At 38.1% G+C, this 18,995-nt stretch overlaps 1 protein-coding gene across 2 annotated transcripts in view; it reads left to right on the top strand.

The window, feature by feature from the left end:
• LOC126873529 (zinc finger protein rotund-like) overlaps positions 1–18,995 on the top strand; it is a 245,940-nt gene that overhangs the window by 144,767 nt on the left and 82,178 nt on the right. For both annotated transcript variants that reach the window (XM_050634496.1, XM_050634495.1), the window contains exon 5: positions 7,853–8,028. In XM_050634496.1, the coding sequence (XP_050490453.1) occupies positions 7,853–8,028 (176 nt within the window). The remainder of the gene's footprint in view (positions 1–7,852; positions 8,029–18,995) is intronic.

Below are 18,995 nucleotides of genomic sequence, written 5' to 3'. Positions count from 1 at the left end.
CCATTAGCTCGCTTATACGCTCGCTACTTTTACGGTTCGCTGTTAAACAGTTATGCAATTCGAAATGTAAATGAAAATAAAATAAATTGGAGAACGTAGAGTTTGGATTACGAAGTTTGCAACCGGACTGCAGATATCTATGCATATTTCTATTTTTACGGATACGATTAGAGAAATGCAGTTTAAGTAGAGATTCGTTTCATACGTTAGATACAACTAGTAGATTAAAAATAGTAATTTTACTTTTTAGAGTACGAATGCAAGCTATTGAAATTATATGGCAATCTAAATTAAGTTGGTGAAATTATAAAATTAATAGAATTAATCGATATACAAATTATCAATGAAGAAACGAAGAGTGTATATGTTTGGAATATTTTATACATCTTTACGTTTACGTTAGGCTTATCTAGCATTCGAAGCAGGATTTATCGATCTTAAATTAGCGAAGGTCGCTTCTACATAAATCAACGGAATTACTTGGCTTTTGTCTGAAAGTTCAGCGAGTTTTGTCATCGAGAAATCGGGTTCGTAGCTCATTTCCGAAAATATATAGAAAAATAAGAAGGCAAGCAAACAGGCATGACGTAGAAGAAAGGAGCGGGCGGATAATAAATTGGCCGGGAGTGGTAGCGTGATTTTCGAAAAATGTTGATCGTCCTCGAAATTTGCCTCGTAAACAACTGCGAGATGAATCTGCATCCTGTATCGACGGCTAAATAGAATAAAAAGATGAATATTGTTCTCGAGACGGCAGTAAAAAAGAGAGAAAAAAAAAAGAGGAATTCTGAAAGAGGTAATGTATCTTGTTCCTAGTCGGCTGGATTGCTTTGCGTTTCTAAACTTAGCAGAGTCGGCTTTTATTCCCATTTCGCGTCACATTATCGTGTTCCATTCAGCGAGTATAAAGAGCCACCTCTCGACTTTTGCTTTACGACGATCTCTCCTATGTAAACGGAAAATTTTTCTGATAAATTCATCGCAGGAATTCTACTCCGTTCGAATGTAACATAGAAATGATTAATCATTCATCTTCTTTTCCATTCTTTTTTCTCTTATTTTGATCAAAATATTCTCCACGTATGCGAAGTTCAAGATCTTCGATACGTAAATGTTAAAGCTGTTTAAAGAAATGTTATTAACGACTCCGACATTTTTTGCTTATACTATGTACAGGTTAAAGATCTTATGCAATTTTCCGAGAAGCATATCATTTCAGCAACCTTAGTCTACTTGCTACCGATGATCTCTTGATCCTTCTCTGTTAGAGTCTTCTTGTGCTGTACATGCAACCAGGTTAATATCATTCCGATATTTCTACGATACTTCTCTCTATCATTCCTCTCGCGCTAACGTGAAATTGAGCCAATTAGTCGTTTGAAAAAAACAAAGAAAAAAACAGAAGATAGAACAAAAATGGTAAGACTCGATGGCTACCGAGTTAATTCCTCTTAAAGCGAGGAAATGACCAAATCTTTCCGACAATTAACGATTAATTCGATAATTGCCTAATTTTAAGCAGTGATAGGTATCTAATTCTTCAGAAATCAACCGATATCTCATAGATGCGTGCACCAAATTATTCATGGAGGCTAAAAAATGATCTCAATCTTCATCGTCAACAAAACGGTTAATCAAAGCGAGGAACACATCGTGTATTTGACATTCGAACTGGAAGTCTGGTGCTAAAATTATCCTATCGAAGAAATTAACCCAAGTAAAAGAAGTCGTTCGAATCGTCGTACGAATTGTTGATTCTCACCGGCTCCAATATGTAACGCGTAACGCGTCAAAATCGAAGGAAAGAGCGGTCCAGGTACGTTTTCGACGTTCTTCCAGGTTTAATAGGTGGATAAGCAGCGATAGATCATGGTCGAATTGCAATGAAGCGGAACGACGTAGAAAAATGTCGCACTTGCTGCAGCTTTCCGCCGTATTGCGATATTCCGTGCGATAATTGCCGGTCGAAGGAGAACCTGCCGCCGTCCCCCGTCGACCGAGCAAAGCGAGAAAGACGATCGGAGCTCACAGTGCACGAGATCGCGTATGCAAATGATAATTATCGAGTTCAAGCACGCTGGAAAGATCAATTAATTGTGCCGCGAGGAGAACGTTACGTATAGTCGCCAGGAGAACCGATTCAACGTCTGTTTTCAAACGAAAAGAAATGTTGTATCGCGTGGACGTTGACTAACCCTTTGTACTTAACTCGCGCCATTATATTTCACGATGCTGATTATACGACAATTGTTTCTCCTATATGGAGTTTTTTTTCGCAAGAGACGAGTAAAGCAAGAAAGATACCGTGGAGATAAATCTATGGAAAAGGTTGATTTTCAGTACGAGAATAAAGGCACGACGTATGAAATATGTTCGTGAAATAAAATACGACAATTGTTCCGTATAGAGTTTACTTTGATGAAAGATGGCAAAGATAAGGACACAGTGTGGAAATGAATTTACAGGGAAGGTTGATTTTTGTTAGGAAAATAAATTTGCAGAGTTATCGTATTGATCTTTAGGAGAATGATTTTTCGAAATGCAAAAGAGTAATATAGCTCTCTCGTGGATTTTTTCCTTATTTGTCTTATGTTCAGCATCTTAGGTGTAGCATTTAAGCTATACGTTAATTCTAGAAGCTTAACCCCGCTGTTGAAGAACCAATCGAAGGTATAGTCGAAGGTACAGCGTTTCAATGTAGCGATTAATTTATCAAGATGATTAATATATTCAAACCAATTATAGGATTACTACTATGAACGATTTTGTCGTATTAATCAAGCGAACAGAGAGGCTTGATAGATTGACATATTATTCGCCTGATAATATAAATTGACTTTTAAAAAACGAATAAAAAGAGATATACAAGTATAAGAGTAATGGGTCTAAAAATCAAACTTGTAATACATCTCTATGTATAGCGTACACCTATATCACGTTATTATAACGTCGCAGCTCGTGATAGTGTTAACGTGATTCATAACCATCGAATATCATCTGCAAGCAAAATACAAAAAAAAAGAAAAAAAGACATTTCGTATGCACCAATCAGGTGAAGGAAAAAACCGCATACGTATACATCGTATAGTTGGCGACTACCTTTCCTTCTCAATAAATAGCTCTTAGACGCGCGCAATCGAAATGCAAATAGCAACGGAATTGAATTTCTGTATGCAGAATCTATAACACCTTAAAGGCCCGTGTGTTCTTTGGTCACGGGTTAAAGTGTCGCGGCTGCATATGCACGAGCAATTACACGTGCATGAACCAGCCAATTACCAGTTAAACGCGATGGTAATAGCCAGGCGATAAAAATGTACGGAGAAACGTGATTTGCAAAAATTTCTGCACAGAGCGCTGACGCGATTTAACACTAAGATTAATTGGCTTCTCTTGCTCGTGTCATTGCTATTGATACCGTGCAGTTCTCTCTGTTAATTTGTTTCTCAAACGGGTAGTATGTAGACGATGAGAACTACGTGGGGAGAAAAATTATTTTCCTCGCGACGTGTAGCATGTTTCTCGTCAAAGTTTCCAGTTTCTAGTATTGCAAGCTGTGAATTTTTCATGTATTCGTGGCATAGGGAATTGGAATTTCCTGTCGAATTTATATTTATATTTTTATGCGACGTACAATGTATTTACTTGTAATGGAGCAAGCTGAGAAGATTTCTATGATGCTTTAGGTTCGATTAATTTTGCTTTAAGCCTCCTCTTGGTTATTTTGCTTCGCAACAAATTTGGTAGAACGTTGCGAGGTTGAAAACGATACTTATGTAAAAATACAAGAAATTAACGTTGAGAGCCGGCTGAAAACTGGAAGGCAATTTGGTCGTCGGTTTGCCCCGCTCCAGTAATTGAATCTTATTTTTAAAGATGTCTGATGGCTGGGCAAGGTCGAACCGGCGTGCGTTTTTCTCTTATTGGCAGGAAACAGATCAGATACGTAATTCATTACAGCTTCCTCCGTTTAATGCTCCTAATGCTTCCGCCAGCTTTTTACGCGCTCGCGATCCGACTTTCTTGGCCGTACTAAAATTCATCTTGGTGGAAAGACAGCCTCGTACGAAAGGAAGACGGAGAAAAGGAATTAACGAAGAAACGGAGAGGATCAGGAGAGCGCAATAAACCCCGTGGAACGCGTAATGCGTAATGAAAGTCAGAAATCGTTCGATCGTGGCGTGCAAAACCAAGTCGATGTTTGAAAAGAAGAAAAAAAAATAGGAAAAAGAGAAATGGAGAACCGCTCCGGATCTCATGATGAAACGATTTTAACGATCGGCTCGGCAGACGTAGCATTCGGTGAACTGTGTATTCAGTTAATTCTTCGACTTGCAAAGTTCTTTAACGATCGTCGTTGTTATTTGAAGATTCGCAAGATGCACCGGCTGTAACAGGAATCCTGACAGAGTGCTAGGTTATGCCATCTTGCTGTTATAAATGAACCTATGAAATTAAATCATTTGTTCCTCTGTGTGTTACCTGTGTAACAAGGTTCGAGGCTCGCAAAAAGTCGAGTTCACCAGACTTTGGCTTCTAAAAACACGGCTCTAATTAAATTTACATATCGAGAACAAAATACAAAAATCTCTTTCCACAAAGGTGCCAATATATTTTTATTAACCACTACATATTAACCCTCAAATAATATCGTCTGTTAGTACGTAACTCGCGACTGTTTCTAAACACTTTTGTTATCCAAAGTCAATTTAACTTACGATACTCTGTGTAACTTAATTCCGTGGTAGTGCAATTTAATCTGTATCCTACATTTTACACGAAGAAAATCGTCAGAAGATACGAATCGAAACTAAACAGCCCAAAACTAAGGAACCTAACTGACCTATACGTTGATCCAACGATACTAGCGAAAAACTGGAAACCTCGTAAGACTGGACATCCTCCTATTGATCCCCACAACGATCCGCAAACGAAAGATTAACGAAAATAATGATAAGAAGCATGGCTCTTCGTCTAAAAGCTTGAATTTCCATTTGATTCGTCCTCGACTACGCATGTCGAGGGAAAGAAACGCGTAATAAGAAACACCGCTCTGAAACTCGAAACTTTCTTCTCGCGATCACGTCGATTTGAAGACCACCGGTAGCAGGCAGGAAGAAAAATGTTAATAGAAGACGAGGAGAAGAGAAGCGATGGAACGAGGAGAAACAGAGCTCGATCGAACAACGCACGCACACACCGAGCGGATGCACCTGTACTCGCCGTGTGGCTCGGTCTCGATATTGAGAACTTGCCTTTAATGACAGCTACTCGTAATGCAGGATCACTCGTCCTTGCAACCTGCCAGGATCCTTGCCCCTCGCACCAGCCGCCGTTGCGTCAGTCTCGATCCGCGTGCCTCTTTCTCTGCGTGTTTGCTTGTAACCGGTGCAATTCCTCATATCTCGCGCTGTATACCTTCCATCAATTATCGTCCGGGTTTTATCGTCGTCGATCGAACGTAACGTAGGTCTTTCCTGGTCGAGAGGATCTTTTTTCAATCGGAGAATGTAGTAGATTTAGGGACATTGTTTGCTTCGAGGTGAGTTTTCGGATTATTACGTCCGTTCCCCTTTTTTCTTTTTGATTTTGTTTTGTTTTAATCGATGGTTGATAGGAGGAAATAGTTGGACGAGTTGCGATCTTTTTCAGGAATTTATACAGAGGTAATGGGAGTTTGACGGTTGGATCATTTCTTCAGGATCGTTTAGTGATTGAAATATTCGATGTAGGATTTTGATATTATTTGATATTTGATGTTTCTTCAAATTGGAGAGATAATTTGGTAGGGATCGACCTCTCTTTGAAATTTATGTAAAATTAATGGAACTTCTTGTGATTGGATGTTATTCTGGTAATATCTGACTTTTCTTCGAATTAGAAGTGTTAGAGTTCTATAGAGATTGAGAGGTGACAGAGTTTTGATGATTAGATACCATCTTGAAAGTGGTAATACAGTGATTTAGATACTATTCTTGAAGATTATACATAGCAGCTTGGTAATATTCGACCTTCTTCTTCGAAAGTAGGGATCGTAAGGGAAAGATTGAAAATTCAGTTCGAGGATTTAATTATTCCGAGATTTAATAATTATCTACCGAGCAAATATAATCTGAATAGTATGGGACCTTTAAATTCTCTGGTATTAGGAATCGAAAGGTGAGTATCGTTATCAGGTGCAAATCATTGTACAATGATTGAACAAAATGAATTTCGATAATTCTAGATTAGTAGATCGAACAGTAATAATTGGGAGGAAAAGTTCTAGAGATCGTTTGAAACGATCGATTCCTTATTTCTTATCGAAAACTTCTACAAATTGTAATTATCTCGTAACGATGATTGCTCTGGGAACTTTTACTTTTCTAAACTACAATTTCCTGGAACCAGTCGTTAACATCGTACGAAACATTATTATGTGCCGTAACATGTGTGTTAACTTTCATTGAGATCACGTTACGTGGATTTATTATCTGTTATTTATCGATAATAGAAGAAAGTATCTTAACTGTGCATCTTCGTAACAGTAAAAAGAAAAAAAAAAGAAACGAAGGCAGATACCGCGGGCATTTCTGTAACGACATTTATTTCCGCGGCATCGCATAATGCCCTCTAATTATAATCTTTTTTATTCAAGATCACTCGTTACGATAAACGCAGGCAGAATTCCTTGAATTACGCTGTTATTAGCTGCATTGCGTTCACGCTGATACGTTAACATTTTATCATTTTTTCTGTCGTTGCCACTTAGTGGACGTATTATATCGTATTAATTGTCGCGATGAATGGCAGCAGAAATTTCTCTGATTCAATAACGCTGGCGAAACCAGCGAACCAGTTTAATAACTAAATATCTATTCGTTGCGATAGTGACTTTCTAATCTGGTTAGTCACGATCATAAAACACGTATAACTCTAACGTTCGTGTTATATTTATACAGTCCTACGAGCAAAAGAAATTTTTCGCCAATTAATATTTCCACCTGATCGCGATGGTAATCGAATTTCACGCTGCATAATGTTTGTTTAATATAATTAATAAATACTTTAGATATTAATCTATTTATTTCCTATCGACAATAAAATTCTTTGGAATATATCAAAGACCAAAGCGGCAAAAAGTGGTCTCGAAAGATTATTTCATTTCCAGAGCATTCGCTTCTTAGATCAAAAGATATTTGAACTTTGAAACAATCAAGTTCCATTTTATTTCCCGAATAATGTTCAACGTAATTGACGTCTATTTTGAACGTGGATATCAACACGTTCACGCCGGCGCGTTCCACCGGTTGCTTACGCTCGAACCTGCCATCAGGCGGCGTGCACCACCGGTGGCTCATACCTGAATCTTCTATCAGTCGGTGTGTACCAACAAGAGTATAGCTCGTTTAGTAACTAGAAAATATTATAGTTGTAAATTTAAATAATAGTATAATAACGGCACTCAAATAATAATCCATACGCAACGCCAGCATGAACGTGTTAATCCACAATTAAAATGAATACTTGGTAATAATACTTAATATTGATCACAATGTTTTATTAACGTATATTGGAGAAAGAAATAGCCTAAAGCAGGCTTAAAATGCAGGTACATTATTTAAATAACAAAATTCTTTCAATTTTATGTTCTTATTTTAATATACCTTCACGACTATTTCTATTATCGATTAACACAGAGATACAATTAAAAAATTCTCTAAATGAATCATACATAACAGACTTAATTGGTATCGCGTGACATACATAAATTATTTGTTTATAAAGAAGCAAGTTAGACTTGCTCTTGAGGAACTAAATATATACTTGAAGCGTTTCCAACGAGATTTGCATCGTTGCTTGTTGATTACAGGTGACGAACAATATCGAGGCGCCGGGGGATCCAGCAGCGGAAGTCCTCCAGCGAGTCTGCTGGTGGTTCCTCAACCTTTGACCGTGAAACCATCTCATCCGTCGCATCTGAACCCCCATTTAGGTGGACCACACTCTCATCCACCGAGAAAGTACCAATGCAAGATGTGTCCACAGGTAAGTAATCGAAAATGTCCTAATTTTCTTCCTATTTTAGCTTTCTATTCTAATTTTTTAACTCAGAGATCCGAGTCTTTATTCTTATCATTTTTCTTTTTCCATTTTGTAACGTCGCATCGATGACGCGGTCATTGACGATATTGGCATTTTGATGTATATTATTTTATGGCTAAATCATGTTTCTGGATTCGGGGGTTTCACAATTTTATTGAAGTTCTGCAAATTAGGGGAATAATTTTTATCGATAGACAGTTTCAGGAAAACCTACGTAGAAAAATTATAGGGAGAAGTTTTAAGAAGAACAGGTATAGTGTTTCAGATACATAGAATGCGCACATTTTGACCACCGTGAGAAAATTTCACACTACTATTAAAGCTTATTTTTGATTTAGAACATAAGTGAAGATTTTTTAATACGCGAGTTAGATAATTTTGGTAATTGATAATAGACAATCGCGAAAATATAGTTCCTCGTATTACATTAAATTATTATTCGATCGACAATTCTCTGAGATGAAAATCTCGGATTCTACATAAAATATCGCGAAAATTCCTAACGAATTACCTAGATGATAATCGTATTCCGTAATTTCCATAATATTTCTATTGTATTGTATTCTATTCTACTATATCGTTCTATAATATTCTATTATAATAATTTATCTTATATCTATAATAACAATTAAGGAAGTTTCCTATTCAGGTTTTAGTTGTTTAATTGCATTCCCACCAATTACCATTACAGGCATAACTTGGTAAGATAACTGTTAATTTTATTTAATCTTTATCTAGAAAAAATACATAAAAATGGATATAAAAATGTAATTGAACGGTCCCGTTCTTTCGTCAGCTAATGAGTAATTTTATGGTGTTTTAACACTTTATGATGTTCCCTTAGGCCTTGTGCGTATAGTAGTGATTTTCGCCGCAGGCTTGCGTTGTTTCCACTGCAATTGAACAAAGCCACGAGGGTTATTCGGCTCTCGCCACTGTTGTAAAACATCAGCAAGCAGTTTCTACTGTTCCTGGTTAGAATACGCCGTGGAAACGCGAAAAGAGATACCGCCCCCCTTAGCCTTTCTCCTTTTTAATTTCCCCTCTTACCCTGTCAGTTGTCCCAGCGTAATTTTGGACTACCATTCTTTTTTCGCTCTCTGTGACCAGGAACTTCGTGCTTCCTACTTTGTCTTTCAAGTACATTTGTTTTTCGAGTACAATCGAAAAGCGAACGATTTCAAGGTAAATTCTTACAGGATTTGAGTTCCAGGATTCCAGGATTTGAGCAGAAATTCTTCAAAGCTTTCTTACTATTTCTATATCGCGGTTTTCTTTGACCAATTTAGCCTATTTCAGTTTCTATGTGTATCGCTCATTCAGTATGATGGTCAACTAGATTATAAATTTACCCTTTGATGTGGTTTCGCCACTTGAAGAACTATAATATTATATAAATATTGTACATAATCAACAGTAGTTTGGAATAAATTCTCCTAAAGTCTGTAACTTTCCCTTTATCGTATTTTTTCTATCAAATTAATCCCTCTTTAATAAATTAATTAATTATTAATCCTAATTAATAATCCCTCTTTATGGTCCAAGTCCTCATGGTCGATCTTCATAAATCAATTATGATAATCTTCAATGTAATTGCAAAAATATAGAAATGCTTCTGTAAAGATGTTTCATTGCTTTCCTTTTCTAATCTTAATTTCCAAGAATACTTCGAATATTCCCTCAAGTCTTTCCATTTCTCCATCTGCCCTAAAAAAAAAAAAGAAAAAGAAAAAGAAATAAGACAAAACTGCATAAATTCCATTCTCTCTCTTTCTTCTCGAAGAAGCTTTCCTCGGGCCCGAACATTTTTCGTCTTGCACGTATCTCATCCGGACGTGTATCGATTTTATTTCTATTTGTGCCTCCCTCCTAGCCGGAGGTCTAGTACGTCCCCGAACGTCGGAGATCCTCAAGTTTAGGAAAAAGGTTGCTCACGACTGTTTCTCGAAATGGAGCCGCGCCGCCTGTCGAGAAGAGGATCTTGTCGTTTACATCGTGTCGTCGAGAAGCCAGGGATTTTGCTTAATCGCGAAAGCACACGAAAGCACAGCAGCTTGCCAGTGTTTGCAATTAGCCGCGTTAACGATTCAGGGAAATTGGACGAAAGAGGAAAAATTATATGAACCAATCAAAGTTCCCTTTTCTTCGTACCTACGTACAATTAATGCAAATGATTGGAAACATTTTTGTTCAACATCATTTAGAAGTTATATTTGCTCGCGAAAGTATTGAGACGTTTATGAGAAAAGAATAGAAATTCATTTTTATTATTATTCCTTTCTGTATATTGTGATCTCATTTTACGGAATGAAGATTAATACGCGGTAAGTCTATTTGACGATTGAATTAAGTATCTCCGCTAATTGGTATAGTTAATTATGTGTTGTGTGAGAACGATTTGGATTATCGTTGGATTATCACTGTGATAAATCACTTTCACAATATTTCCCATATAACCGTGTTCGATTTCTTCCTATGAAAATGTATAAGATCGAAATGGAGTTAAATTCAAGAATTTAATTTTAAGAACGCCGTGATCGTATATATAGGAAAGTCGAGAAGCAGAAGTGTCAACCCTTTGAACGGTATCGTTCGTCCTGTTGCAGTAGGTAATGAAAGGGTTGAAAGGTGATTTTCGGAAATTGAGCTGTCACCAACGATTTTCCGCTACGTTTACGACCGGATTTCAAATACCCAGGTACATCCATCCAAGATGTACCTCTAACTCTTTCTTTTATAGGGCCGTTTACAGATTTTAAAAAGTCTTGCAGTCCTCTAAATGTCTACACCAGGAAGCTTATAAACTTGAGTCGCACTTTCCCTTTCTCATCTTTGGTATTTTTAGCGTTTATCGCAATGAAACTATAGAAAGATGTTGGATCGTGAAAATTTGATCAGGATTTTGAAAATGTCTACTGGCTTATGTATCTTATTAATTTGATTAAAAAAGTACTTGTTCGATGGGATTCATCTAATTTGAAATTCTTTCAAGATGATTAATGTAAGAAAGCTTCGATTCTTTCAAAGGAGGATGTTTGAGAGAAAACTAGAATTTTCTTTGGTATGTTTAGCAACTATCGTAGAATTTAGAAAGTTAGTTGAATCGATGATGTCCAGCGAAATGAGGGATTTTTTGGTAGCATAAAATTAGCTCGCGAAACGTAATCGGAAAATGAAAATTATGCATAATGAAGCTTGCAGCGTCAGGTTTCTTAGAAACCTCGACGACTGTTTAAAGGAAGATGATATAAAAGCTAAGTGGAAACGTTACGATAAGGAAGGTATAGAAGTGGCTGCCATAAGATTAAATAAGAGCAAAAATAATAGAAGAAGAGAATAAAAAATAATACGCTGGAAAATAGAAGAAACGCGTAGAAGCAAAAAGGAAGAGAAGAAGCTAAAGAGGAAATGAAAGTGTATGATGAACAAGGGTAAGACGAAGTATGCTCGAATTAAAATAACATTTGCTACCGCCTAATCTCCCAACATTGAAACGCCTGAAGAGAAGTTAATGATAAAAATGCACAGCGTAATAAAATCAAACAAAAAAAAAAAAAGTAAAATTCCAAAAGAAGAACATCCAAGAAAACGTATACGAGGGAAGAAATGATGCACGTAGCCCAAGGAAAAATCATCGATCTACAAGATAAATCGAGAGACTGAAACGCAGCGACGAATAAAGGACGACGATGAATCGGCTGGTAGAGGAAGAGACAAGGCGAAGAAGAGACAGAAACTAGAGAGACCGAAGGACGAGCGGCGCAACGTACCATAAGATGGATCGTTAAAATTTAATGATATTCACCGAACGTTTATAGAATAGGACAGATTATCATAGGCCGGAGGCCAGTGAAACACATCGTGCATGATCTGACACGTATATCTTGCCTGTTTCCGTTGAAAAACAACAATTATTGTCTGCCATTAAGCGAACAGGCGCGAGAGAGAGAGCACGATGGAAGAATGCGTGGATTTCGCAGAATATCGTAACAAACGATAAATATTGTGGATATAAGTTATATCGATCGATGGAATTGGAGCGTCGATTTTCCTCGTTTCAAAAGTGGCGGAGAATGAAAATTGGGAAACAGATATCCTTCTTTCTCCGGTTATTCTTTTACGAAACTTTATGTAAGCACATGATCTTCAATTGGAATATCGTAACGAAGAGATTTGGCGATTCTTCTGGCATCGACCTCGGTTTTCGATCGTTTCGCTGTTTCTTTCAAATCGTTCTTTCGTAAAAGTCCATATGCGTTCTTTCAATTTTGAATAATAACGCAGCACCAGAAAATGTTCTGTTATCAAATTTATATCTGAACGCGGTCACGTTCATAAAAAAAATAATGCTACTCACGTAGTAGTTGTATAATATACAAGCAGTGTGGTGTGATAAACAAGTAATATCTTGTGATATCTGTAAAAATGCAAAACATACAGAGAAGAGTATTTACAGAGCTACAGAACGAGGGCAGGTTTCAGGATGGAAATCTTAAGAAAGCCATAATTTCAATGCGTGTGTCGCACGGTTCAAGAATCACCCGATAGAAGCAAAGTGCAACCGCAATGTGTTTCGAACTTGTTCAATCGAAACACCTGACAAAGTCACAGTGTGAAAGAACGTCGACGACATCGCAGTCTCGAGAAACGAGCGTTTAACTTCTACGCAACGATCATCTTCGGATTTTCATCGAGCGACCAAGCGTCTAATGAAACTTGTTGCAGAAATTTGCCGCAACGAAACGTTCAGAAGATTCTTCTTCGATGGAACTTCTGACAAATCTTCTAAGAAATTCTACTTCCAAAATGCACGAAAAACGTGCCGTGTAAAATCCTCGACCGTCTCATCGTCGCTTTTAAATTCCTATAGAGGAAACCTGTACCTACAAGATGTAATCGCTCGGCGACACTGTAAATTATAACATTCTGCTTGCCAAAACCACAAAGAGCACACCACGTGGAAACATCAACCACCTCGTTATCACTTTGGAATTTCAACAGATTCGAACAGCTCCAGTACTGCAGAGCCCATCGATAACGACACCGTAAAAGCACATCGAAGCTACGCTCCCTTATCGTTTTGCCGTGCGTTGAAGAGAGCACAAGTGAAAGAAAAATGCCCAGGTACACGAATATACCGTTGCGCGAGATCTATGTAATTTGCCAGCCGACCCCCTCCCCTTTCTCTTTGCCGTTCTTGTTGCCTCCCTCTGCCCTCCCGTAGCCGGGAATCTGTAATTTTCGTCGATTTAATCCTCGGCGAGTCTCGCTCGCTATTTATTACACTGTAATATTGAAATAAGCGGCTGACGAATAAGCGGGTCGCCGTATCTCGCTCTCTCCACACGATCGGGTTTATGCGCGCGAGTAGCGCTCGTCTTATTTGCCGCGGCTGATAAGACCCAGAAAGCCATTAAAGCGTTGCCTTGATCGGCATTTAATGAAGAAAATCATAATAACGAAGCAGCTGCAACCCCCCACTCGCTAATCTCGCCGCCGCTTCCTCAATTATCGACGCCGACGACCACAGGATCGGGCCGTGACTAGTATCGAATTAAGGGTATCGAAGGCAGCTCGAAAAAGAGGCCCTTCTTCACCGAGAAACCGTGATGAACTGTGCTTCTTTGTCGCTGGAATCATCTTACGATAGAGTTCGATACTCTTCGTTCCTTAATTAATAGGTTAAGACAGGGCGATACGAGTTAATATTAATCTTCAACGCCTGCTTGAAATGTTCTTTATTTCTTAATTAATGGGAAATTAGTGGAATTAGGGAAGCAATGGAATATATAGAGCGGTAGGAGGGACGGGCGGGGAGTTCAAAGAGGGGGAGATTCTTCATAAACGACACACGGTGGGTCGCGTCGTCGTTGTTTGTCGTTAAAAATGAATGGAATGTGATTTTATTGAGAAATGATTTTTCGACATTTTGTACTTTTCAATCATTGGCGTAAGATAAGATAACACTTGACACCATAAAGAGAAATGTTCTGTACTTTTTAACTCTTTGTATACACACACACACATATATAAACAAATAAATAACTGTACTTCTTTGTTAGCTAAGGTGGTTTTACGACAAAACCCAACTTTTGTTATTTTTTAATGTTTCTGTAATGACGAGGATAATCTAGGATTTCTTGAATTAATCTTAATAGGTAACATATTTAAAAAGAAATATTCTTCGGTTAAGAGAAAGTATTGAGCATATATTGGAGGTAAATTTAAAGAATAGCGTTCTTCTCATCATAAACCGTGTTTCCGTGTCGTTAGAACCGCAGGGTTTTCCTTTATTTTTGAATTTTTAGGGTAAGGTAGTAACCTTAGTTTAGTAACCTTTAGTAACCTAAAGTTTATTTTAACACCTCAAAGGCAGGTATTCTTTGTTCGTCAACTTGTAGGAAATTAGGGGAATGGAAAAACGAGGAAATTCTTTTGTCTTTGCTTCTTGTCGAATTGAAGATATCCGAGGGAGTGATAAAGAAGAGGCTTCTCTTCTTCGAGAACACGCGATAAATCGCGTCTCTTCGTGGCCGAAATGACTTTACGATAGAGTCAGATATTCTTTATTTCTTAATTAATAGGGTAATGTGGGCTTTGTTTGAGCTAATCTTAATCTTCAACGCTTGCAACTTCGTACAGAATAATCAAACTTGTATATTATGAGGTACTGTTAGCCTTTAATTAATAGGCTAAGGTAAGGTTATTTCAGCTAATCTTAATCTTCAACACCTGCAACTTTGTACAGAATAATGAATCTCGTTGTATATTACGAGACACTATTAGTCTTGAACGTAATAACGAAAAAATATCGTGTACTTTAGATCCGACAAGAAAAGATAAAATCAAACAACATTTTTTTCTTTCGTATTCTCCTCCCGTAATTAATTCAAGTATTAAAAATTATCGTGGAAAGTCAACATTCCTGAAGGACGGCCAATAAAATCGCGACATAACTCGGTTAAAAAGTAAAGTGGAAAAACAGAAAAGGAAGCCACGTTAAACTTCAATCAGCCGATGAGATCGTTTAAAGAACGATAGCAGGAGTTTGATTATGGGGAAGAAGACGATTCAGCAAGTTTGTCATCGCGACAGACGGTCGCCAAGGAACGAACAGTTCCACCGCGGGGCGGAAAAAAGGAAACCGTAGACGAACAGTGCAGAGAGGGGTAAAGAGAAAAAGGAAAAGAATCATAGAAGGCCGCCGCCATCGTTGAGGCGGTTCACTTTCGACGATAGTTAATAATTAGCGTTACGAGGAACGATATGTGACGGTGCGTCAGACGCTGCTCCACGTTCGTTACGTATTATTTTACAGCCGGACGATGATTCTTATTGTAATTAAGCTTCCAGCTGAAGAGAAGCCTGGCAGAATCGTAAATTTCGAGTTTATGGAGACGAAGAGTAGGCGGTGCGGTAATATTAATCACGCTTATCATACTTAGCATTCAGTGCATTGTTTCGTCAAGTATTCGCTTTTTTATTCTTTCAAAAGGAAAAAGTCAATTTGAAAAGGATATAGGATTTTCTTGAGGTTTTTAATTCGATTTCGTCTGGGATAATGCACATACACATTGTAACAGTAGTCAATATCAGGTTGTCCCAAAAGTATTATAAAGAAACAATACTTTGGTTTTGTAAGGAAATAATAGACGCACAGAGTTCTTTGTTTTATATTATTTTATTGAATTACGCATTATCCATTTTGTTCTCTTACTACAAACGTTTGAAGCTTTTCCTACAATCTAATGCATGGCGGAATATTAGAAAATGTTATACGTAATATTGTATATTATCATTATATATAGTAGAGTATTTAAGGCAAATTTCTTTTAAAGAAATTAAAAATTGAAATTAGCCTATTTACCGATTGTGATCGATTCGTCGTTTCAAAGAATAGCATCGAATCCTCGATCGGTATAGCGCTTTTTCAAAATTTCTAATTCGATCAAATCTTTTGAAAGTTCGATTTCGTAAAAGAAATTAAGGCTAGTTGAGAGTAACGCGATCGCTGATCGCGGTCCATTTCTTATTCATCATTTATTACCATTTCTGAAATTCCCTTCTTCAACGTATCTTCTCTTTGCTTCCTATTTTTATGTTCGATATTTCATACACCTTAAATACTCATTCGATATCCTACATTCACATTACGCAATACATTAAGAAACTCATCAATTTCTTGAGAAATTTCCTCGAATCGTGTGACACGCGTTTTATCGATAGCGCAAAGCCCAAGGAATTTGTCATATATTCTCATATCTGAACAACGATATAGAAACGTATAAAAGACTCGAATTTTTTAGCCAAATTACTGTGAGAAACAAAGCTTTCGCCACGTCAAAATTTATGCTATATTTCCTGTGACGGAGGTGCGTTTACCTCAGTATGATTCGAGAGGCGAGCGAAGCCGAGCGAGGAATAAACTCGCGGCCGATATTATTCCGCGAATAATTTCCGCGGCGCGGTTAACTAGATCCGCGTTGCGGTTTCCCGTTGCGGGCCACTGTGGTGTTTCACGATCGATCGGCCGATCGATCGAGGCCTGGATGATGATGGTCTGCGAAAACGGAAAAGGAACAGAAGAAAATCGAGCGGTTTGATCGAAAAGGAGGGCAAAAACCGATCGAAGGAATCGATGGAAGCGGAAAAGAACGAGGACGAGGCGCGTCAAGGTTGCACCCTTGAATCGTGAATCGAGAGGTCGATGAATGGGGGATCGCGGTATAGATGTCGAAGGGAAAGTGAATCGAAAAGGAAGGACTGATTCTCGAGGAAATTGTGATAAGTTACAGAGGAAAGGAAAAACGAACGGGAAGCGGAGTAAAATTGGAAGAAGTGGAAGGAAGTTTTTAGGAAGCAGTTGAGGATGAGAAAAGGAAGATACCTTTAAGAAGTAACGAAGAAATAGTTTAAGAAATAATGGAGTGATTCTGGCTTTTCGAATTCTCTGAAACTAAAATGTTTCAAGAGTATTCGCTTTCATACGCACCAGTTTCTATTGGCTAAATAACCAACCAAAGAAACAATAATTAACGACAGGGTCTGAAACGCATTAATTTTCGTAAACGCGACATTCGAGGCGTCTCAGAACTTTTTAGCTTGAAATAAAGTTCCAAGTGGAAAATTTGTACACACTCACACAGATTTGAAGAGACTGAAAGTAGATCTGATCGCTATCGATCTGATAGTACAAACTAGTACGAAATAAACTTATAAGTGTACGAAATACAACGATTAAAGGAAGAAGGACACGAAGACGAGTGTGAATACTATGCCAAGTTAGAGTAAAATGATTCCGTGGATAGGCAACGATTCGAGAAATCGTCGATCGGAGAAAGAAACATGACGAAGGAGTAGAAGAAGGATGGAAAAGGAGGATGAGGCAGGATGCTGTGCTCGTCACGGTACACTAGCCCCCGGACTTGAATCTCGGGGCCCCCCGGGCACGGAGGTGCATAGCTTCATTCACCAGTCAGCCACTTTTTTACCCTTTCTTTTTCCTTCTTCTCTCTCTCCCTATTTCTTCTTATTCCCTGTCCCCTCTTCTTCTTCTTCTCGCTTGCTTGGTCGGCAGAGTACACGCCGCTCCTGGAAGGACGCCGGATCGAGGGGAAAACAACGCCGAAGAGATTACAGTGTTGCGAAATGACAGCCCAGTCGATTAGTGCCCCCCCTCTTTTCGATGTTAAGATGTCTTCCACAGTCGTGTTCTTCGACCCTGCGACGCGATTCTCCGAAGTTTTAGTTACATGCTTTCAGATATGATTTAAGAGTGTTGTTTTTCGAAAGCCTAGGAATCGAGGTTTCACATTTGTTCAGAATTTTCGAATTGCACGTTCGGTTCGTTAGAACGTAACGTTGAAGTTATTAGAATTTGGATGTGGAGCTGAGGATCTTAAAAGTCCTAGCGCTGGAAATTTACAGTTTTGAATTTCTTCGTCTTTAAATATACGAACGCTGCAATTCGCGAAATTTCCAAATCTTCCGATGCTTCGATTTTCTAATTTGTAAATTTTCGAATTGCGAAATCTTCAAATCTTCGAATTTTCCAATTTCCACGTCTTTGAATTTCTAAACGTTCAAATCTTCGAAAGATACCAAATTCAGGCTGCAAAATTCTAAAGCTTCATCATCCTCGTTCGCGACACCCATTTCCATAATAATTCCTCGTTACACCAAATACAAATCTCCTCGATCATTTTCCCTGTCACCGTTTCTCTGTCTTTGCTGCGAATCTTCTTCGCCATTCAGCAAGCAACATTCAAACTTTTCAGTCGGCATTGAAATGGTACAATTTTTCAAATTATACGTCTGCTTAGGCTGATGCATTTTACCATCGTTTCTTCGCTCGATCCGTAATATCACGTTCTATTCGCATCCTCGATCGAAGTGCTAGTCACTCGTCCGTGGCTACGTGTTTCTTGCAACCGTGTCTCTTTTTACTAAGCTACGTGTGCCTCCGCTTAGTTACACTTATCGGATGACTGGTAATCTCGTGACGATTTGTTCCTAACATGTTGGCCGATTTAAACGCAGCCGCGATCATTCCATTACCGGAATGATCTAGATCAAAATACTCGATCTTCCGAAAGAATTCGAGGTGAAATTTGGCTCGGAAAAATTCCACGAGTTTGCCCCTTCCTCGTGCTATTTAGCAGATACAAAAATGGAAATATCGAAATATTAAGCACATAAAACAACGTATTCTCAAGTTCTTTCCCAAATTTTTTAGAAACAATACGTCTTTTCTTTTTTGATCAAATAATTTATTAGACGCAAAGACACGATACCAGACATGATAATTTGCTACACTTTCTAGACCAGATTATTTGTTTGGATTAGTCAAAAATGCTCAAACATCGCTTGCTTTCTTGAAAAAGGAACAAGAACAAGGATCGTGTTCAAGT

Source organism: Bombus huntii, chromosome 14 (genome assembly GCF_024542735.1).
Source record: "Bombus huntii isolate Logan2020A chromosome 14, iyBomHunt1.1, whole genome shotgun sequence".
Taxonomy (NCBI): Eukaryota; Metazoa; Arthropoda; class Insecta; order Hymenoptera; family Apidae; genus Bombus; species Bombus huntii.
Note: the sequence above shows the minus strand (reverse complement) of the source record. Positions and strands in the feature narration are given on the sequence as shown.